Genomic DNA, 23,965 nt, shown 5'->3' on the forward strand with positions numbered 1-23,965 from the left:
GAGAAGGGGTCTATAGGCTTCATGAGATGACCAAAGGGATCCATGACATAAAATAAAGTTAAGAACCCCTGGTTTGTATAGCTGCCCTAAGATCTGTCTGCTGTGTCCGCAGGGGATCTCAAATGTGTGTTGCTTTCATGACCCATTCTTTTCTCTCCCTTCCCAGCATATTAAGCAGCCCTTTATTCAAACTGAGATGTAATTAGTTACAATTTTTTTTTGTGAAGAGAAATGATAATTTTCAGAGTGAAAGTAGATGAATACTCTAAACCTAACTTAGGTGTGAAATGTGAAGCTTGAGATCACTGCTTTCTTTAGTTTATGATAAGGAAAAAGTCAATTTTACCAGAAATTCTGTAAAATTAAAGCATAACTTTCTTCAATGTTCTCTTTTCTCTATTTAGAAGATTGGATTTTCAATGGCAGAAAAAAGAGGAATAATCAGATGACCGAGATGAATTATAACACTCTTCTTGAAGAGATTCTTATTAAAAGGTCACAACAGAAGAAGAAAACTTCACCTTTAAACTACAAAGAGAGGCTTTTTGTACTAACAAAGTCTATGTTGACTTACTATGAAGGCCGAGCAGAGGTAGGAGACAATCAGCATTTACTCTGTCTCTTTCTGTATTGGTGATTATTGTTTCTGTCAAATTCTTGGTGAGACAGTGGATAATGAGTTGGCCTGGAAGTCAGAAAGACATAGGTTCCGGTCCTGCCTCTGACATACACTGGCTGTGTGACCCTGGGCAAGTCACATAGTATCTCCATGTTCCAGGTAACTCTCTAAGCCTAGAAGGTACAAGTGTGAATTGATGGAGGAAGTTCCTTACCAGGAACTCCCTATTCTTATGAAATTAAAAAGATGTGTTAATAAAAATTCCAGTCCTGAATTTTTTTTTGAATAGGTTTTGGGCATGATAGAGTTTGACCCAAGTCTGTGGCATTGTTCCATTAAATAAAACTCTTCTACCAATTCAAGCTATCAAGTAATTTATTACATGGCTGTGTGCTGTATGGGGCTTTCATAGAATACTACTTTATTCATCATGACATTTTTTAAGTCATGTTAATTGTTAGTGTTTTGATCATTATAACCTACTATTTGTGCACTGTTAAAGAGAGATTTCTCAAATCCAAATGGTCACTGAAGGATGATGAATTGCTTACATTGACCTGTAAAACAGGGTCTGCCACCTTTTTTTGTGGTGAGGAGCTAAGTTGCTTCTCACCCAAAGCCCATATTAACTTGGAGGCAGTGGGGAAGCCCTACCTACAATTATGCCATGAGGAAGAGGGTGTGGCAGTAGGTACTGGTTTTTGGCTATCTCTTTCACCCCCTGGAAAGGCCCATGGAAAAGTACTCTAGTGGCCCTACACCCTCCTTTCCCAAAAATTCTGTCTCTTCCCTCTACCTATGTCATCCAAAGGCAATTTCAGATTTGCATTTCTGTCATTGCTTTTGTAAACTGGATTACCCCAGAAGGTGATTTCCAGTTGCCTCATAGTAATCATAGTAAGGTATAGTATGATATTAAATGATATATGGTTTAGTATGGTATAGTATGATATTAAAATGGTAAATGCAATTTTTAGTTAACCAGAATTTTTGACAAAGTGATACTCCTCACCTCCCTTCATCATCCTCACCCCTGCTTCTCTTAACCCATTTACTAAAACAAAGTAATACTGCTTACTTGTTACTTATATTGTGTGTGTGTGTGTGTATGTTTTTAAATTGTGAAATCCCAGCATAGGTGATCAACCATTCAGCCAAGCTGTTTGTTCTAAGTCTGGTATTGCAAAGTTAGCGTTCCATTTTCTAATAGTAAGTTTTTAATCTTGTCTTTGTCCTTATAGGACAGGTTTTGTTTTTTTTATCACATAGTTACTGATTGACTCATATTTTTGCATCATTAAGTGAGTTTAAGAAGGAACTTACTGGCAATCTACGTGGCCAGTTTTATGTTATTCCTATCAACAGATCTTAGATTATACTTCAAAGAACACCAGAGAATTCATAACCAGCGTTGTTTAGCTCTTACAAAAGCTGTTTAGGTAAGGACAGTCCAACCCTTGAGTTTGTATTGAAATGTTTAGGAGCTGGGGCTGAGGTCATTGAAGGGAAAGGAATTAATCTTGGAAATAGTAGGGAGCTAGGTGATGCAGAGTGCTTGACTTGGAGCGGGGAAGACCAGAGTTCAAATCCCATCTCAGATATTGACTAGCTGTGTGACCCTGGGTAAGTCACTTAACTCATTTCACCCTCAGTTTGCTCATTTGAGGTTAAACTAATAAGATGGTGATAATACCATTAGCAGCTACTTTACAAGGTTACTGTGAGGATCAAATGATATAACATATGTTACAGCACTTTGTAAACCTTAGCTGCATGTTTCAGAAAGCAGGAACAGAATGGAGCTTCTGTTGCTGCTATTGTTGTTTGTCCGTTGATCTCAAATAGGACCACGATATCAGGGAGGTGATGCCATGACATGCAAGTAACTTGTATTTAAGTGAGGGAGGGCTGTGCGAAGTTGCCAGCCTCACTGCCTGCTCTGAGCCATCTGGGTCCAGTGGCAAGATACAGATCAGGGTGACTGGAGATGGCCCCCAGAGCTTCTTCTAGCTTTGACATGAATAACATGCAAATCTGCCTCTGTGGGTTTTTATTTAAGTGCACGGTAACTGGGCTGCTGAATGGCTTCTGGCTGTAGAACTGTCTCCTGGAAGGAGCAGAGGGCAAAAAGATTGAGAGGTGAAGGCTGAAGCAGGGGATGGTGATGGAAACATTAAAAGAATACAGATGGTGAGGTGGAGAGAGCAATGGAAGTCAGGAGAACTGGGTTTTTAGTCCTGGTTTTGCCATCAACTTGCTGGCTGACTTTGTGTGGATCAGGTACAAGTTTCTTCACCCATAAAGTAGACTGTTTGGATTAGAGCCAGGAGTGGGGAACCTGTGGCCTTCTAGGACCTTGAGTGTGGCCTTTTGATTGAGTCCAATTGAGTTTACAGATTGAATTGAAGTTTGGATTCAGTCAAAGTGCAACACTTGAGGACCTAGAGAGCCACATGTGGCCTTGAGGCCACAGGTGCCCCACCCTTAGATTAGACTGTCCTTAGGGTTGCTTCTATATCTAAGGCTTTATTCTAGTTGAATAGAAAGAGGTCAACTTTGATATTATTATTATTAGCATTATTATTATCATATTAACAATAATAGTTTATTTATATACAATTTCCTGATTGACAATGACATTTGACAGTAGAATCTTTAACTCCCATCTGCATAGGGGACAAGCCTAGCCAAAGGCTGAGAGGGATTGTGAGAGACAGTCTCAACGTGCCCTTTGTACCCTGGGAATATTAGTCTATGCCATTTCTGCCATACTGTTTTCCAGTTTTCCCAGCAGTTTTTGTGAAATAGTGAATTCTTAGCCCAGAAGCTGGATTCTTTGGGTTTATCAAAGAGTAGATTGCTGTAGTCATTGACTACTGCGTCTTGTGTACCTACCCTATTCCACTGATTCATCACTCTGTTTCTTAGCCAGTACCAAGTAGTTTTGATGACTGCTGCTTTATAGTACAGTTTAATATCTGGTATGGCTAGGCCACCTTCCCTAGCATTTCTTTTCGTTAATTCCCTTGATATTCTGGACCTTTTGTTCTTCCAGATGAATTTTGTTATTGTTTCATCCACCTTTGTAAAATAATTTTTTGGTAGTTTGATTGGTATGGCAGTGAATAAGTAAATCAATTTAGGTAAAATTGTCATTTTTATTATATTAGCTCAGCCTAACCATCAGCAACTGATGTTTTCCCATTTATTTAGATCTGACTTTATTTGTGTGAAAAGTGTTTTGTAATTGTGTTCATAAAGGTCCTGTATTTGTCTTGGCAGGTAGACTCCCAAATATTTTATAGTGTCTACAGTAACTTTAAATGGAATTTCTCTTTCTATCTCTTGCTCTTGGGCTTTGTTAGTAATATATAGGAATGCCAAGGATTTATGTGGGTTTATTTTATATCCTGCAACTTTGCTAAAGTTATTTATTATTTCAAGTATTTTTTTACTTGATTCTCTAGAATTCTCTAAGTATATCATCATATCATCTGCAAAGAGTGATAACTTAGTTTCTTCTTTTCCTATTCTAATTCCTTCAATTTCTTTTTCTTCTTATTGATAAAGCTAACATTTCTAGTACCAAATTGAATAGTAGGGGTGATAATGGACATACTTTTTTCACCCCTGATCTTATTGGGAATGCATCTAGCTTATCCCCATTACATGTAATGCTTGTTGCTGGTTTTAGGTAGATGCTACTTATAATTTTAAGGAAGACTCCGTTTATTCCTATGCTTTCTAGTGTTTTTAATAGGAATGGGTGTTGTATTTTGTCAAAAGCTTTTTCTGCATCTATTGAGATAATCATATGGTTTCTGCTTGTTTCATGTTTTTAGATGTCATTTCTGCATATGACATTCCCTCCGCCACCCAAGAATGAATCTTTCTTTGTGACAGACAGTGCAGCAAAATACATTAATAATGGAAAATCACGTGTAGCTTATGCTACATTCCTCAGCTATAGAACCCTCCCTACTGAGTGAAGAGGTCAAATTGCCTTTCATCATTTCTACTCTATGAACTACATTAGGCGTTAGAATTAAGTTTTCAGTTTTATTTTCCTCTTTTCTTTATTTACATTGTTGGAGTCATTGTACAGGTCATGGATATCTTTTTTTCCTCCTATATCCTTTCCTCTCCCTGTCCCCCTTACAAGAGAGCCATTCTATCTGACAAAGAACTTTGTTTAAAGAAAAAGGGAAAGAAATAAACAAGTCAATCAATACAGTGAACAAATTTGACAATCTGTACAATATTCTACATCTATGGACCCCCATCTCTGCCAAGGAGTTGGAGGAAGTGTCTTCTGATGTCTCTTCTTGGGGGCCATGAGTTTTGTTATTTTGCAGTGATCATTTTCTTTCTTTTCTTTAATTAACTTTTTTTATTTAATATATTTAGTTTTCAGCATTGATTTTCACAAGAGTTTGAATTACAAATTTTCTCCCCATTTCTACCCTCCCCCCCACTCCAAGATGGCATATATTCTGGTTGCCCTGTTCCCCAGTCAGCCCTACCTTCTGTCACCCCACTCCCCTCCCATCCCCTTTTCTCTTCCTTTCTTGTAGGGCAAGATAAATTTCTATGCCCCATTGCCTGTGTATCTTCTTTTCTAGTTGCATGCAAAAACTTTTTTTTTTGTTTTTGAACATCTGTTTTTAAAACTTTGAGTTCCAGATTCTCTCCCCTCTTCCCTTCCAACCCACCCTCCCTAAGAAGTCAAGCATAGGTCACATGAGTATCATTATGTATAACCCTTCCACAATACTCATGTTGTGAAAGACTAACTATATTTTGCTCCTTCCTAACCTATCCCCCTTTATTGAATTTTCTCCCTTGACCCTGTCCCCTTTCGAAAGTGTTTGTTTTTGATTACCTCCACCCCCATCTGCCCTCCCTTCTATCATCCCCCCCTTTTTAAATCTTCTTCCTCCTTTTTTCCTGTGGGGTAAGATACCTAATTGAGTATGTATGGTATTCCCTCCTCAGGTCAAATCTGATGAGAGCAAGATTCACTCATTCCCCCTCACCTGCCTTCTCTTCTCTTCCTACAGAACTGCTTTTTCTTGCCACTTTTATGTGAGATAATTTACCCCATTCTATCTCTCCCTATCTCCCTCTCTCAATATATTCCTCTCTTACCCTTTAATTTGATTTTATTCCTTTTAGATATCTTCCCTTCATCTTCAAATCACCTTGTGCCTGCTCTCTCTCTCTCTCTCTCTCTCTCTCTCTCTCTCTGTGTGTGTATATATATATATATATATACACACACATATATACATACATACACACTCACATATACATATATATAATAAACATATATATATATGTATATATGCATATTCCCTTCAGCTACCCTAATACTGAGGTCTCATGAATCATACACATCATCTTTCCATGTAGGAATGTAAACAAAACAGTTCAACTTTAGTAAGTCCCTTGCAATTTCTTTTTCTTGTTCTTTTTCTTGATTACCTTTTCATGCTTCTCTTGGTTCTTGTGTTTGAAAGTCAAATTTTCTATTCAGCTCTGGTCTTTTCACTGAGAAAGCTTGAAAGTCCTCTATTTTATTGAAAGTCTATATTTTGCCTTGGAGCATGATACTCAGTTTTGCTGGGTAGGTGATTCTTGATTTTAATCCTAAAATCCACTGACCTCCGGAATATTGTTTTCCAAGCCCTTTGATCTCTTAATGTAGAAGCTGCCAGATCTTGGGTTATTCTGATTGGGTTTCCACAATACTCAAATTGTTTCTTTCTGGCTGCTTGCAGTATTTTCTCCTTGATCTAGGAGCTCTGGAATTTGGCAACAATATTCCTAGGAGATTTCTTTTTGGGATCTATTTGAGGAGGCGATCTGTGGATTTTTTCAATTTCTATTTTGCCCTGTGGCTCTAGAATATCAGGGCAGTTCTCCTTGATAATTTCTTGAAAGATGATATCTAGGCTCTTTTTTTGATGATGGCTTTCAGGTAGTCCAATAATTTTTAAATTATCTCTCCTGGATCTATTTTCCAGGTCAGTGATTTTTCCAATGAGATATTTCACATTGTCTTCCATTTTTTCATTTCTTTGGTTCTGTTTTATAATATCTTGATTTCTCATAAAGTCACTAGCTTCTGCTTGCTCCAATCTAATTTTTAAGGTAGTATTTTCTTCAGTGGTCTTTTGGACCTCCTTTTCCATTTGGCTAATTCTGCCTTTCAAGGCATTCTTCTCCTCACTGGCTTTTTGGAGCTCTTTTGCCATTTGAGTTAGTCTATTTTTTAAGGTGTTGTTTTCTTCAGTATATTTTTCAGTATTTTTTTGGGTCCCCTTTAGCAAGTCATTGGCTTGTTTTTCATGGTTTTCTCGCATCCTTCTCATTTCTCTTCCCAATTTTTCCTCTACTTCTCTAACTTGCTTTTCCAACTCCTTTTTGAGCTCTTCCATGGCCTGAGACCAGTTCATATTTTTCTTGGAGGCTTTTGTTGTAGGCTCTTTGACTTTGTTGACTTCTTTAGGCTGTACGTTTTGGTCTTCTTTGTCACCAAAGTTTTGTCAATCCAAAGTCTGAGACTGAATCTGGGTGCATTTTCGCTGCCTGGCCATATTCCCAGCCAACTAACTTGACCCTTGAGTTTTTCAGCAGGGTGTAACTGCTTGTAGAGTTAAGAGAACTATGTTCCAAGCCTGGGGGGATGTGCCAGCTCTGCCACACCAGCATTCCTCCTTCCCCAAGAACCCCCAACCCGGCCTGGACTTAGATCTTCAGCAGGCTCTTCACTCCTGCTCTGATCCGCCACTTAATTCCTCCCTCCAAGTGGGCCTGGGGCCAAAAGCAACTGCAGCTGTAGTTCTGTAACTGCCCCACCTCCACTGTCCCTGGGGTGGTGGCTGAACCACGAACTTTCACTCTGTCCCCAGCAGCTTTTTCCACTAACCTTCTCTGTTTTCTTTGGTGTTTGTGAATAGAGAAGTCTGGTAAGTGCTGCAGCTCACTGATTCAGATCACTAGGGCATGATCCCCCTGGCTCCTGGTCTGGTTGGTCTGCACCACCCACGCTGGGCTCTGCTCCCAGCTCCGTGTGGGATAGACCTCACCCAGAGACCATCCAGGCTGTCCTGGGCTGGAGCCCTGTTTCCCTCTGCTATTTTGTGGGTTCCGCAGTTCTAGAATTGGTTCAGAGCCATTTTTTATAGGTTTTTGGAGGGACTCGGAGGGGAGCTCATGCTAGTCCCTGCTTTCCAGCTGCCATCCTGCAGTGATTATTTTCCGTTGTTTTGTGGTGTTCTTTTAAAATCTAGTTACATTGAATGTGTATATCCTCTTCATGCTTCTACTTACTTCATTTCATAGCGGTTCATTTAAACCTTTCCATGCTTCTCTATAATCATCATATTCACCATTTCCTACAACATGGTAATATTCCATTAGATTTAGGTATCCCGTCTTATTTAGCCATTCCCCAATTGTTTCCAATTCTTTGCAACTACAAAGAGGACTGCTATAAATATTTTGGCAGATATGTGGCCTTTCTTTTTATCAATGACCTCTTTGGGGTATATACCTGCCTAGCAGTGGATCATTTTAGATACTTTATCTGCATAATTACAGGGTAGCACTGTCCTCTGAGATATCTGGGCTTACAGTCCAAGTGTAATTATTACCACTTTGCCCTCTAGGGCTAAGAAGAATGAGTTTAACACCATTTCTATATGATAAAAACCTCACATATTTGAAGACAGCAATTGGATCTCTCTTTCTCATCTCCAGTTACCTCTTCTCCCAGCTAAACATTTCTTTCCCTCCAGCCAGTTCTTCTGTAGCATGGTTTTGTGTCTCTTATCTTGTTTTCCTTCCTGGATGTGATTCCAATATCCTTTCCTAAACTGTAATGCAAAGAACTGATATAATACTAAAGAGGTTAGAGCAGAACAAAATACACTGGGACCAAATAGACCTTCCTTTATTTGAAAGAGTAGTGTCATTATATGAGGACATGATGAAACTTGGAATTAGAAGACCTGAGTTTGGACCCCAGCCCAGTTACTGAATTTCTGTATGAACTAAGTCAATTTGGTCAACTCTCTGGGCTTCAATTTCCACATTTCAAAATCACATTATTGGAATAGATGATATCTAATATGTCTTTCATTTAGTCGACAAGCATTTATTAAGTCCCTGCTAGATGCTAGGCATTGTTCTAAGTGCTGGGGATACAAAGAAAGGAAAAAAAATTAAATGGTCTCTACTCTCAAGGAGTCCTTAAGGAAGAGAATATGCAAACAACTGTACAAATAGTATATATTGGATAAATTGTAGAAAATCAACAGAGAGAAGGCATTAGCATTAAGGAGGATTAAAACAGGCTTTCTCTAGAAGGAGGCACTTTAACTTGGACTTGAAGTATGCCAGAGAGGACAGGAGACGAAGAAGCATAAAATTCCAGTTATGGTGGTCAGTCAGTGAAATGCCCATAGTTGGGAGATGGGGGAGTCTTGTTTGAGGAACAGTTAAGGAGACCAGTATCATTGGGACTCAGAGTAGGTAAAATTGGATGTAGGGAGTAAGAAGACTGAAAAAGTAGGAGGGAACCAGATTCTGAAGGGCTTTAAAAGCCAGAGGATTTTATATTTGATCCTGGAAGTGATAGAGCCACAGGAGCTAAATGAAAGTTGGGGTGGGGAAGTGACTTGAATGAGAGACACTGATGGGAAGGTTGTTTTAGTAGCCCAGATGTGAGGTAATGAAGGCATTGGTGGCAGTGTCTTTCAGCTCTGATATTCTGTAATTCCCTATTTAGTTGCTATAGAAAAGAAAAATAATCTCAATTTCACCATTCTATGAAAAGTACCCTAACTCTTATTCTAACTTATTATCTCCACTTGTTAAATGAGATGCTTGGTACTCTAAGGGAGTCACTTACTCTTTTGGAATTTTAGTTTCCTTGTTTTCTAAATAGGCTAGCATGCACTTCCCTTTTTACATTCCCTCCCCTCCACCCCTGCCCCATTTCCACTCTTGACTTATTGCTTCCTTCTTTTCCCATTTTAAAACTGTTTCCTGTTACCCTTGTGCTTAAAAGTGTTATTATAATGTTAGATTTGATCATGTGGTTTAAACTTTCCTTCTGCTAAACCTACTGCTTTTCTTTATTCAACATTGTAATGACTATCTTTTCCAGGTAGCCTTCCTTGATTAGGTAGGGTGGGAGAGAATACTATTGTCTTCTAGACATCTGTCAAATATCTTCTTTCCTTATCCAAACCAAATGTCAAGGAATTGAAAAATGAAAAAAAAAAGTCCATAAGATAAAGGTTTGCTTTTCATACTAAGACAATAAGTGAGGACATTTGCATATTTTTCATGATGGTAACACAGTGTGAATTCTCAGTAAATCAAGGGTCAACAGTCAAGAATTGGACCTTTAACCCAGGATGTTTGATTTTCCCAGTCCCTCAGCTTTAGGATTTATAAAACCAACTGGGGATTTGGGACCTGATGATGCAAAACCCCTGTTTTAAGTCTAGCTTTTTTGAACAGGTAAAAAATCACTTTTTGATTTTCTTTAACCTATTTACTTTCTTTATTCCTCCAAGTAAAATGGTATTTAAATGATCAGGGATTTTATGAAGAAAAAGCACTTTTATAAAGACAAAGAATTTAACATATGGGAGTGAGAGAAAAGTAGCAATTGCCTAGTGGTAGAAAACCGATCAAAAGATTAAGTCAGTGCCTTCTCTTTCATATGTCACATCTACTAATTTAAAGTAAATGAATAAATGTCTATAGGTCTGCATCAGTACTGCTGGATCTAACCATTACTTTGATCAGTTGTACTTTATTAAGTAGTCATTTGGTTAATTCAATTCAATAAAATTTTGCATGCTTACCATCTTAATGTAATGAGACTGATTTTTTTTTTAAAGCTAACTCATACACCCACATGAGTATTCTCTTCAAAGCAATTTCTTTGGGACTCAACATGCATATTCATTACAATGGTACTGTTTTAACCAAGACATTTTTTGGAACCTTTCTTTTGTAGTGACTTTCAGATCCTGTTTTTAGATCACAAGAGAAAAGCAGTATTGTTCCTTTATATAGTACTATTTCATTTTATACCACAAGCTATTGACTACTAGATCCCTTATCCTATTCACCTTCATCCTATGGCTTTTGATTACTTTTGCCTGTTTCCAAAAATCTGATTCATCCTTAAAGGACAAAATGGTTCTCATTGAGGCTATTCAGAAGAATATTCTGTATTTCTAGGAATTCCTGACCATGAAGGCAGTTCTCAAAGAGCCATTTAAAAGAGTTTTTGAACATCATTGTAATAAGTACTTATTCTTCTCCCATCTGCTCCCAACAATGAAATTATTTTCAAGGGATGATCAGTCATTTGGATCTATAAGCTGTGATATGTAGTTTAAAAAAATCAGTCTTACTCTTGTAATAATCACACCTCATATATAATGACTCCTTTGTGTATATTCTATTTTCAAAAATTCAATTCAACTGAACTGAAAAACATATTTAATAAGTATTTACTATATGCAAAGCATTGTGCTAAGCAGTGTGGCAGAGCTGCAAAACCATAGAATGATTTCAAACTGAGGAATCACATGTTCAGAATTTTCCGTAAAAAAGATTATTCCAGCAACAACATAATGTGTAGGTTGCATTGGAGGGAGCCGAGACTGAAAACTCTGGGAGAAGTTAGGTCACAATGAGGGCCTAGATGAGGGTGAATGCAGTGGGAACAGAAAGGAAAAGTTAGGAGCAAGATATATTTGGGAAGGCAAGGGATATCTTCCCTCTTTTTATATCCATCACTTTGCTCATAATAGAAAAATGTTTGTGGACAACCAAGTGTTTGTAGAAGGTGGTGATGATGATAAGGAAATAATAAGGGAATTGCCAGAGGTCTAATTAGGCATCAGAGTAACACTGAACACGTTTATATTTTTTGTTGTTTCCCTAACAAAGGGCTGTGTGATCCCTTCATTCAACAAACTGGATCTTTTGATTTTCCTACCAGAGTCATAGGTCTAGTGCCACAAGGCACTCACAAGCTGTCTAGTCCAACTTTCTCATTTTACAGGCGATGAGGAAGCTCTAAAGTATTGGAGTAGATTTTATCATATACAAAGATGAAAAAGACACTTAGTCCTTAATGAAGTGGGGACACAACATATACACAAATAACCCTGGTAGAAAGTAGACTGTGGTAAGTGTCTTCCAATCCAACAAATGTTTAAGAGTCTTCACTGTGTGGTAAACTAAATCCATGTGGTTGTTTGTCAGTCTTGTGAACTGAATGGTCTATGTCCTCAGACAGTTTACAATCTGCTGGCAGGGGCTGGATGTAGAGAGCTACATAATACAAGACAGAGGGTGATAGGGGCAAAGGAGAGAAACTCACAGAAAAGTCTTTTGAAAAATTTGAGGAGTTTGGGGAGGAAAGGGAAGGCTTCATGGATGAGGTGGAATTTGAGCTAATCCATGAAAGAAGAGAATGCTTAAAGAATGATGGAGATGCATTTCTGGCATGGGGAATGGCTTGCACAGGTGCACAGAGATGAGAGGTGGTAGTACAAAATCATGGTACAGCTGATGATCATTCAACAATAATGCAAAGGGTATGAAAAGGAATAAAGTAAAACAAGACTGGAGTTGTAGGTAGTGTTAGATTGTGGAAAACTTTAAATTCCAGGCCAAGGAGTTTATATTTTATATTCTAAGTCTAAGTAAAAGGGACTCATTGAAGGTTTTTGAGTAACAAAGGAATAAGAAAGGCATGCCATCAAAGAGATATGATCCAAGTACTATAGATGATCAGAACAGAAAACTTTTGGAGTGTTTTGGGTTTTTTTTAACATATACATTATATAACTCCCATTACATACCTACATATGTGTTTACACACACACACACACACACACACAGAGTAAACATATATGCATGCCCCTGTGGAAAATTAAGACCCAGTAGAATAATTTAATTGCAGGAAATAACTTTTTCTTCAAGTTTTTGCAGGTGTCACCTTAAAGTATCAGGTGCTTTAAGAATTATAAAACATGTAATTCTGGAAAGGATGTGATTCACCAATTACTATCCAAGTTGAGATATGGAAAATCATTATATAGGGTAATGATATAGTTTGTATTTCCCATGAACACACTGCTAACCATATGGTGAAAGACTAGAATTTTTGAAAACTGGCATACAAAATAGTCTATACATTGTTCCCTGAATGCTATACTCTATCTAACATGTATCTTTGCTTGTCACTGGTAAATTTTCCCTATGTTCACTGATTATATTTAAGTACTGACTATACTTAAAGCAGTACATTTAAGGAAGGAACCTTCCAGGTTCAAGCCCCACATCATTTGAGAGATATCTCTTATTCACTCCAGTCTTCCAAAATCCAGTCTTCTCCTAAATCCATTCATTCAAAATGTCTGCTATGTCCTAGACATTGTGCTAAGGTGCTAGGAATACAAAGATAAAAATAAAACAATCCTTGCCCTTGAGGAATTTACATTCTGTGGGAAGGGGAGAGGAATAGCATATACATATCAAATTAAATATATAATATATGCAAAGCAATTTCTTGGGGAAGGCATTAGCAACTGGTGGGGGGGAGCACTTGGGGCACTTGTTTTCCTTCTAATCTCTTTCTATTCTGTTCTCTTTTAGAAAATTTCTTTTTTAATGCTTCATTTATGCTCTTATTTCCTTGGCATCTCTATCCTTTTGTTCAGTTGATCAGTGGCATCTGACTTTTCATGACTCTGTGGGCCATAGCATGCCAATACTGTCGTTGGGATATTCTTTCCTTTTCCAGTGGATCACCTTTTGTCACAACTCTCCACTATGACATGTCCATCTTGGGTAGCCCTGTACAGCATAGCTCACAGTTTTATTGAGATAAGCAAGCTCCTCTAACATGACAAAACAGTGATATAGGAGGGGATCACTACCATTACCTTCCTCCAATTCTCTCTCTCTGTCTCTTTCCCACCTTAAAGGAGGGGGAGACAACCTTCCCTGTAAGCAGTGAACATAGGCAAACAGAGGATGATTACACATTGGCCATGTCTGAAAATGTATGACTTAGTCTTCACTTGTAGCCCATTACCTCTCAGTTGAGAGATGGGAAGCATGTTTTATTACCGAGTCTCTAGAGATGTGAATGGTCATTACATTGATCAATAAATCAATCACTAAACATTTATTAAGCCCCTACTATGTGCTAGGCACTGTGCTAAGTGCTGGAGATACAAAAAGAGGCGAGAGATAGTCTGTGCCCTCAAGCACCTTACAATCTAATAGAGAAGATTACATTTAAACAAATACATATAAAACAAGCTATATACAGGATAAATAAGAAATAATTAACAGAGAAAAAGCATTAGAATTAAGAAGGGCTTCCTGTAGAAGGTGGGATTTTAGTTGGGACTTAAAGGAAGTCAGTGAGGTCAGTAGTTAGAGCCAAGAGATCAACATCTGTTTCTTAAATCTTTGAAAGTATTTTTTTAAATAATGTTTTTGCTCCATAACTTGTTCTCCCAGCTCTTTTTCCTTCACTCTGAATCAGTTCTAAATCCATCCCTTTTGGCATTTTTAATGATGTAACAATATTTCATTACGCTCATATGCTGTAATTCCCTCCGCTATTCCCCAATTGATGGGTTCTTCCTCAGGTTTCAGTTCTTTGCTAACCCAAAAAGTGCGGCTATGAATATTTTTGCACAGATGAGCCACTGGCACTTTTTCAGCAGGTCAGATCTGTGCTTCAAGAATATCGTTTTAGAAGCTGTGGAGAGAATAGCATGGAAGGGGGAAAGACTGGAGACAGGGAGATCAACTAGGAAGCTATCCCCAGGCAAGAGGTGATAAGCATCAGAACCAAAGTACTTGTGGTGGGATTGGGGATAGATATGAGATATACTGTGGAGGTAAAATTAATAAGATTTTGTAATTGGTTACATATGAGAGATAAGGGAGAAGGAAAAGTTGAGGATGCTTCTCAGTTTGAAAACCTGAATGACTAGAAGCATAGTGGTGTCCTCCATAGAGATGGCAAAGTTAAGAAAAGGAGAGGGGTTGAGTGGGGGTCTGGGTAAAATGAACTGTTTTGAACATAATGCATTTGAAATGCCTGTAGGACATTCAGGTGGTGGTGTGGGACTGGAGCTCAGGGGAGAGACTAGTGCTGGTTATAGAGGTCTGCATAGAGATGACAGTTTGTGCCCAAGGGAGTCACTGGGATTGCTAAGAGAATGTAGAAAGAAAAGAGGGTTCATTATGGAGCCATGGAAGACTCACCTTTAGAGAAGGTAGGACATGAATAACTGTTCCAAAAAAAGAGATTGAAAAGTGTGAGAAAAGTACGGTAACCAGGAGAGAGTAGTAACTTTTAAACCTAAAGAGGAGACAATGTCTAGGAGGAACATTGTCAAAATGTTACAAAAAGATCAAGGGGGATGAGAACTATGAAAAGGCAGCTAATATGATTTGTAACCTTTCAGAAAAGGTTACATGTGAGTGATGAGCTCAGACTCCAGATTGCAAATTGAAAAGTGAGTGGCAGTGGGGGTGGTAAGAAAGTACGTTATGGGCAATTATTAATGATGATAATCATTATTACTAACGATAATAGCTCACATTTCTATAGCACCTACTACATGCCAGGCACTGCGCTAAGTGCTTTACAAATATCTCATCTTACCCTCACAACAACCTTGGGAAGTGTTTCAACAATCGGACTAGCAGCTGCTGTGGGGTTGTAAAACCAACCAAGACCAGCTCACAGAATGCTGCAAGCACAGGTTCTTTTGATCTGCTTTACTAATGAAAGCAACATCAAGGGGTTAACAATCTCGCTTTAATCCAGCATACAAATATCATTCACTTAATTCAGGGGAAAATGCCAGCACCCTGAACTTCAGAGCAAATACAAACAAATTACAAACATACATTTATAAACAGACCAAATACAATTCATAGTTACCGACATCTGAATTCAGCCAGGAACTCGACAATGGCTGGCTCAGAGTCACCGGTCACTACTGCTGCAGCTCAGAACTCCGAAAAAAGAAAGCCAACTCCTGGTTTTATATATCTTGTTCAGGGTCAAAGGTAAGTCACACATGCAACTCACCCACGTACCCTAAAATCATCACAAAAATGCGACTTAAACCCACATGGTCTAAAAGCCTCTGATGTCACAAGCATGTCACTCAAACCCATGTAAACTAGGCTTTCCCTTGAGGCAAGGAGGTCATCAAAGACTCCTAATTTAATCAAGGAAACAAAGGCCATACTCTTCAAGGGCACTTGGTTGAATAAGTGCTAAGAACCCATCTTGATTCCCAATACAGGAAGTAGGTACTATCATTATTCCGATTTTATAGATAAGGACACTTAGAGATTAAGTGACACAGCTAGTAAGTGTCTGAGACTGGATTTGAACTTAGGTCTTACTGTCTTCAGGTCCAGTGGGTATCCACTGTGCCACTTTGCCCCTTAACCTCAACATGTTGTGTCGTACGGTAGTTTCAGTCATGTCCAACTCTTCATGACCCCATTTGGGGTTTTCTTGGCAAAGATTCTGAAGTGGTTTATCATTTCTTTCTCCAGCTCATTTTACGAATGGAGAACTGAGGCAAACAGGATTAAGTGACTTGCCCAGGGTCTCACAGCTAAGAAGTATCTGAGGCCAGATTTGAACCCATCAAGATGAGTCTTCTTGATTTTAGGCCTGGAGAGTGTAGAGGGACAAGAGAAGAGGCCTTGTTAGCATATTACTTGGTTCCTATACCTTGAGCGATCAGAGATCTGGTTCACAACTATTTGGTTGTTTTTTGGGTTTTTTTTTTTTATTGGTCTGTCTGGGAATAAGACTAGAAGCCAAAATGCTTTTCCTTCCTGTTTGCTACCTCTTCCTTTCTAGCCCCTTTGGCCCTCCCAAGATAATCTTTCTTATTATGTTACAAGTCCCATACAATCTCCTTAAGGACGGGGGCTATTGTTTTTGTCTTTGTATTGCCAGTAACCAATATTTATTGAAACAAATTACAAAAATAACCCCTCTATCCCATAAGAAGGAACATTTCTTTTCCTAGTCTTAGTAGAGTAAGAACTCCTGTTTCTTACTCCAGAGATACTGAGAACCCTTTAGTGAACGCCACTGCTATTATGATTTTTCTCCACTCCATCCCTCTAATTTCAGTAACTCACTGACACCCTAACACTTGGCTTACAAATTGGGTGGAGGCAGGGTAGATCATTGGTCCAGGCTGAGCTAATACTGTCATTGAAATGATGTCCACCTGGTGTCTTACTACCCCTAGTATCACAGTCTCTCCCCACCATCCCAGATGACCAACACTATGGGAGAACTTGGGTTCTGATTTCCAGATTCCTTTTGGAAACAGCTTGCAAAGGAAGTTCACATGACAGCCCAAGAGGAAACAGAGTAATAATATTTGAATTGTCTTAGTTTTAAAACCTGTATTGCCCTCTAGTCTGGGAGTTCAATGATATTAGCCCTGAAACACGCCTGTGTAGCCAGTCACTTTGCCTTGGTGCCATTCCCAGGCATCTGAGTGATACCTTCACATCTCAGTCCTCCCACGTGAGAGTTGTCAGCCCAACTCCATCAGAGCTATGTTAACTTTTGTGATGCTCACTCTTATTAGCCCTTACTAGCTGTAGCAACTACTGTCTGATTGCCACAAAGTTTGGCTTACTGAGGTGTTCTTAGTCAGCTCAATTTCAGAACCTCTGATTCCAGAACCAAAATTGGCAATTGAAGATGTGTGGTTTCCAGTCTGCTTCCCAAACACTATCCTGTTCCAGGAAATCTAGAAGGGGCTGTAATTTGCCTGGCACTGCCTTGTCTATAGGTCTGGTAGGAAATATTCCTGCTGGGGATATGAACAGCTAGAAAACCAGCATAGGATGTATCTTATCTCCTATGAAGTGATAGAAGACATGGAGAGGTAGGAAGAATAGTGTCTGGAGCAGTGGCTAAGGGAGACATGGAAGATGTGGGTAAATAAGAGGCAGGTGGTTACACTGACACCTCAGAGGAATGCCAAGATTTGATGTAGCCTCTGCTTCTGTTGTTGGGAGGATGGGTATGATGACGCAGGTACTCAGAAAAAGGTAAGCTGATTCAAGTGTGGCCTCCTGCCATGGAGACCAGACATCTGTTTCACCACTGGTTTTTTTTGTTTGTTTTGTTGTTGTTTTCTTATTTTACTGGTCTATCTGGGAATAACACTAGAAGCAGACCAAATTGGATGGGAATGGAGAAAAAGAAAACCAGAATAGAAAAAAATCAAAAGTAAAAATCATGTACGTTAAACTTAGATTTGGTGGATACATGAATGCTGGTCCACTGGGCTCTTTGATGGTGCATTGGAGTTTGACAACCACGTTTATCCTCATATCTTTTAATAATATACAAATATATTAAAATTATTATATGAAACAATACAATAGATTAAACTTGCTTTAAACTGTTTGCATTTAAATACATTTTAGAGGTAAAATATCAGCTTTTTAGTCGCTTCCTCTAAGTCTCTATCACAATTCTTTTTCTTTTCATTATTTGCTTTCATATGCTTTTCTTTTTATGTGGTTGGTGTTGGTATGTGTTTTGTTTTTCTGATCCTGCTTTGTGTTTTATTTCTTCATTTTATTTTTGTTATTTGGAACTTGACAAACACTACCAAACAAACATGAACATTTTCTTGTTTTCAAAAAAATTTAACATTTTAAACATTTTTGTTATGTACTTGACATATATCAACATGAGCATTCCCATATACACAAAAGTACAGAAAAAGAGGATTGTACATAATACCACAAATCTATATTATGTATGGCTTGCATTTTTAAAAGAACATAATGATTAAAAGTTAGTTTAATGCTGTGCCTTTCTGTCTCATTCTGTTTGCTAATGTGTTTTTTTAATGCCACAATGATCCCATTTTTGTTCATTTCTTTTTCTTTTTTGGTAGCCCTGTTGTTAGAATTGCCTGTTAATATCCTTTGCCCATTTATCTACTGGGGAATGGTTCTAGGTATTATGTATATGAGTCAATTCCCTGTGCATCTAAGGTATGAAACCTTTATCAGAGAACACTGTTGCAAAATCCGCACCACCGCCCCCCCCACCGCCCAATAAACTGTTTCCCTTAGCATTTTAATTGTATTGATTTTGTTTTTGCAAAGGCTTTTTAATTTTGTGTAATTTATGTAATCAGAATGTCCACTTTATCTCCTGTATTCTTCTTTATCTTTTGTTTGGTCAAGAACTCTTCCTCTATAGCCATAGTAATGAAAGGTATCTCCTTCCCTACTCCTCTAGTATGCTTATGATGTGACTTTTAAAATCAAGGTCAGGTATCCATTTGAAGTTTGTTGTAGTATTTGCTGTGAGATGTCAGTTTTGTCTTAATTTCTGCCAGACTGCTTTGTAATTTTCTTATCATTTTTTTTTCTGAATAATTAGTCCTTATCCTAGTAGTCAGGGGAATCTTTGAGTTTTTTGAACACTGTGATTTATTCTTTTTCTAGTTACATGCACAGTTCATTGATAGATTCTTCTTCTTTGTTTTTTGTGGTTGATGAAAGTGTTTAATAACAATTAAAATTTCCCTTCAGGACAATTTTAACTCCATTCTCAAAGTTTTGGTATGTTGCTTCATTGTTGTCATTTTATTTGATGAAATTATCCAGTTTCTTTAGGATTAAATTAGTTCATCTCTTTTTGATTTTCTCAAAGGTCCTTTGTTGATTATAATATGTATTTCATCATGGTCAATAAAAGATATGTTTAATACTTCTGGTTTTCTGAAATTTTCTGAAGGTTTTTATGCCTTAGCACAAGATCACTTTTGATAAAGGTTCTATCAAGAGTTGAGAAGTATGTACACTCTTTTCTATTCTTTTTCTGTAATCACTCAACATCTATTATATCTAAATCTTCTAAATTTCTACTTACCTTTTTGTTAGATTTTTGTGGGTAAAATAGATATATTGATATTTTCATTTATTAGAGTTTTGCTGTATATAACTCCCTATAACTTCATTAATTTTTCCTTTAAGTGCTTAGATGCTATGCCATTTGGTCCATACTGCCATTCATTGTTTATAGTACATTTAAGTATAACATAGTTGCCCCATTTATCTTTTTTGGCCATATCTATTTTTACTATTGCTTTGTCTGAAATCTACTCTTTGAGACAGCGCTTGTCACCCAAAGCATAATGACTTCTACTCCAGACCTTGATTTTAACTTTATTTGAATCTTTGTTTTAAGTGGGGTTTTTGTTTTTGTTTTGGTAAACCACATGTTGGATTCTGTATTCTAACCCATTCTGTTATCCTTTTCCATTTTATAGGATAGTCTTTCCCATTCATGGTTATAGTCTTTAATTGTTTCCTTCCATAATATTTTCTTATACTTTTTTGTCTCTTTGCCACCTCTCTCCTACTCCCTTCAGTCTTTTACTCTACTATCCCTTTTATCTTCTTACCTTGGACTTGGATCATTGATTCATATACTTCCCTATACATTTCTCTTTTACAATCCATCTTGGAAACATGAAGTTTATTTTGATTGTTACTATTCTCTTCTAGACTCTACCTTCCCTTTTAAACCCATCTCTTCCTATTCTTCATCATCACATTTCCCGGATTCATTTAATGCATTACAACACCAAACTCTTTGTTTTTATGTGTGTTCAACCCTCCTTTGTTCAGTTCAGATAAGAATGAGGTTCATATGATGCCCACTTTCATTACTTCTTCCTCCATGTTTGTATACTCTTCTTCTTGCATATTCCAATTAGAAGAAATAATAAGTTCCACCACCATCTTCTTCATTTCTTCCCTATGGCATTCTTTTTATCCTTCCATTTTCTTTCTTAAGACCATCAAAGCAGAACAAAACCAACTTGTCTCTCTTTTTAATTCCTCCTATGACTCTTACAGACAATAAGATTCTCAAAGGACACTTAATTATTATTTAGCTTTTGTCAACTGCTTACATGCATTTGAGATCCCTTTTCATTCCTGTGTTTCTATTTCAAAGTTTCTAGTCAGATTTAAAAAAAAAATCAGGAATATTTGAAAGTCATCTCTTTCTTGGAAGGCTAATTTTTTCCCCTTTAATGTTAATCTTAGTCTTGCACAGTAAATTATTCTTAATTCTAAGTCTTTATTTCTTGCCTTTTGGAGTATCAATCTAAATTTTTCTATCCTTAGTAGCAGTTACTGCTGAGTCTTCTATAATCCTGACTCTAGTTCCTTGCTACTTGAGTTCTTTCTGTCTGCTGGCAGTATTTTTCTTTTGACCTGAAAGCTCTGGATTTTGGTTGTAACCATCCTGGGAATTTTAATTTGGGGGTTTCTTTCAGGGTATCTGGTAGGTGTTTTCTATTGTATTTTGTCCTGTGGTTCTAATACATTTGGACAGTTTTCATTTATAATTTCTCCAGGCTTTTTTTGGTCATGGTTTTCGGGGAGTCTAATGATTTTTATATTCTCTATCCTTGACTTGTTTTTAGGTCAGTTGTTTTTTATTCTGACTGTAGATTTTTTTTTACATTTTCTTATTTTTTTAATCTTTTAATTTTGTTCTAATGTTTCCTATCTTAAAAAGTCATTGAGTTCTACTTAGTTCATTACAATTTTTCTTGGTTAAAGTTTTTTACTTTATGTTCTAAACTATTGGTTCTCCTAATTTTTTTTCCTTACAGCACTAATATCACTTGTAAATTCATTTTTTATCTCTTTTCTTAATTTTTTCCTTGAGACCAATTAATTTTTTTTTGGAGGCAATTGGGGTTAAGTGACTTGCCCAGCATTGCATAGCTATTAAGTGTCTGAGTCCAAATTTGAACTTGGGTCTTCCTGACTCCCGGGACAGTGCTCTATCCACTGTACCACCTAGTTTCCCAAAAGTCTTTTTTCTTGAAACTTTGTTTATAGTTGTTGTGGAGTTACTCTTTCCTTCTAGGTTTACTTTTTAGTCTTCTCTTGACCTATAATATTTCTTTGTAGTTTTTAGTATCTTCTTGTATTTACTCATATTTCTACTCTCTGTTCTGATTTGGGATTTTGTGCTTGAGACAACTGTCTATGCTCTTCCTTCCAACTCTTAAAATGCCCCACTTGGTCTTGATACTCTATTTCCTGGGTTTCTATCATTGGATTTAACTTCTCCTGATATGCAGGTGCTCAGAGCAGTTACATTCCTTGGTATATTAATCAGGGCTCTGGACTCTTCTGCTACCCCTGGAGTCAGTCTTCTAAACCCACTAGGGAATCTTCAGTTGGAGCACTTGTATGGGCCTGGTAAGGATGCGGCTATTTGTTTCTGTATCCCCTGGAGTGTCCCCATTTGGGATACAACTACTGGCTTCATACTTCTTCACCTGAGCTTGTACTAGTTTCCATGGTGTCCTAGATTCTAGGTCAAAGCCACAAGTATGGCGTCTTCATTTTTGGACTAGATGTAGGGTCTTATCGACATTTCTCTTTGTATTTCTTGATCATTATTTGGTGTGGTTCTCTTTTTACATATTATTGTTGGAGTATGTCTAAGGTGACTGGGATCCTTTTTCACCTTTCATATGACCACCTAGACCAGAAATCACTTTGGATTCTTTTATAAATATCTTTCCACATTTTTTTCATATTTTTATATGTATCCATCTTCTTGTATTTTTGTATTCCATTGCTTTATGCACTACAGATAATTCTCCCATAAAAATATTTGAGCAGATGAACCTCCCACCCTTAAAAATAACCCACTACTTTTGAGATATATTCTGAACAATAGAATTATTGGGTCAGTGTTCCAACTGTTTTTATAAAACAGTTTTTACATCTTATAGAACCACCACTCATGACATATGAACCCTGACTCAACTGATATTTCCTGGATTATAACAGAAGTTTTGTGATTAACTTTTCCTTTTTTCTGGACATATAGCATCCTGCCAATATCCCTTGACTTGACTGTACCAACCAGGTCCACTTGATCAGCAGTATTTTAAATACCCCTGAATTCTCTATTGTTTTTCAACCACTTTATTATCCGAAGGCATAGATTCTTTGGACTTTGGAGGAAGACATTTCTATTTGGTGTATAAGAGCACAGAAGCAAGAATTCCTCTTACCCTCTTACTATGTTGAGTAGTGAAATGTGTGGCAATGATTAAATTTTTTTTAATAACATTTCTGTAAAGATAGAAAGGACATTTTTTCTGCCCAGTGAAATAATATTTCCTATACATCTCACACTTCTTAAAGAAGCTTGCATATCAATCTATCTTGGAGTCCCTGAGTAAAAGGTAATTTGTGGACTTTTTGGTAAGCAAAAATTAGCTCTAGTTAAACCACTATTCGACTAATGTGGGCTTATAAATGAAGGCCATCTTATGTTTCCTTTCAACTCTGTTGTAATGGAAAGGGGAACAGAAGGGAGCAAGTATTTACTAAGCACCTACTGTGTGCCTGGCACTGTGCTAAGGTCTTTGTAAATATTATCTCATTTGTTTATTACACCAACCTTGTGAGATAGGGAGTTGTTATACAGAGTTCTCAGCACACCATGATATTAATTCTCATATACCCCCCACATCTTTAAAGTTGGGCTATATATGACTCATGATGTTTTCATTCTTCTAATCAAAGAGCAAAGAAACCAAAGAGCAAGAAGAACTGACACAAGATTAGGTGTCTTCTTTGAAGTAATATGGCAAGTTCCTCTTGGGAAACTGAGATATATCTTTCAGAGCAGTTTTCTAGATATTTGACCACATTGTCTTCCTTCCCACAAAAGGCAACTTCCTTATAATTCAACTTCACTGCTGCTTTTAAATATAAGCTACTTCTTTTACCTCTTTCCTTGTCTTTCTTCTCTACTTCCTCATTCTTTTAGTACCCTTTTTCTACTCATTAATTAGTTGTTTGTTTGTCTTTCCATAATATCCCAAATAGGTGGTAAGCATCTTTGTGTATTTAAGATATTAGAACTGTAATCAAAAGAAGTCATAACATTCCTCAAGCAAAATGATTTCTTCAGTGCCTAGCACATATCAGCACTTAATAAATACTTATTGGTTGATTGATTCACCCTGGAATATCTCATAGCATTCTATGTTATAATTTATATCGTAATGGGCCATGCATATCTTGTGTCCCTGGCTAGGTTGTAAACACTTTGAGGGCAAAGTGGTTTTTTTTTTCCTGTTTTCTGTATTATACACACACATACAAGCACATATCACAGTGCTTTTCACATACTTGTTGAATTGC

General features: G+C 37.4%; 1 protein-coding gene across 1 annotated transcript in view; it reads left to right on the forward strand.

The window, feature by feature from the left end:
- The first annotated feature begins 439 nt into the window (after positions 1–439).
- The window catches only part of TEC (tec protein tyrosine kinase), a 74,841-nt gene continuing 51,315 nt past the window's right edge, over positions 440–23,965 (forward strand). Inside the window, exon 1 of the mRNA XM_036763422.1 lies at positions 440–592. Within this exon, the coding sequence (XP_036619317.1) occupies positions 446–592 (147 nt within the window). The 5' untranslated portion in view covers positions 440–445. The remainder of the gene's footprint in view (positions 593–23,965) is intronic.

This window comes from Trichosurus vulpecula, chromosome 6, assembly GCF_011100635.1.
Source record: "Trichosurus vulpecula isolate mTriVul1 chromosome 6, mTriVul1.pri, whole genome shotgun sequence".
NCBI lineage: Eukaryota > Metazoa > Chordata > Mammalia > Diprotodontia > Phalangeridae > Trichosurus > Trichosurus vulpecula.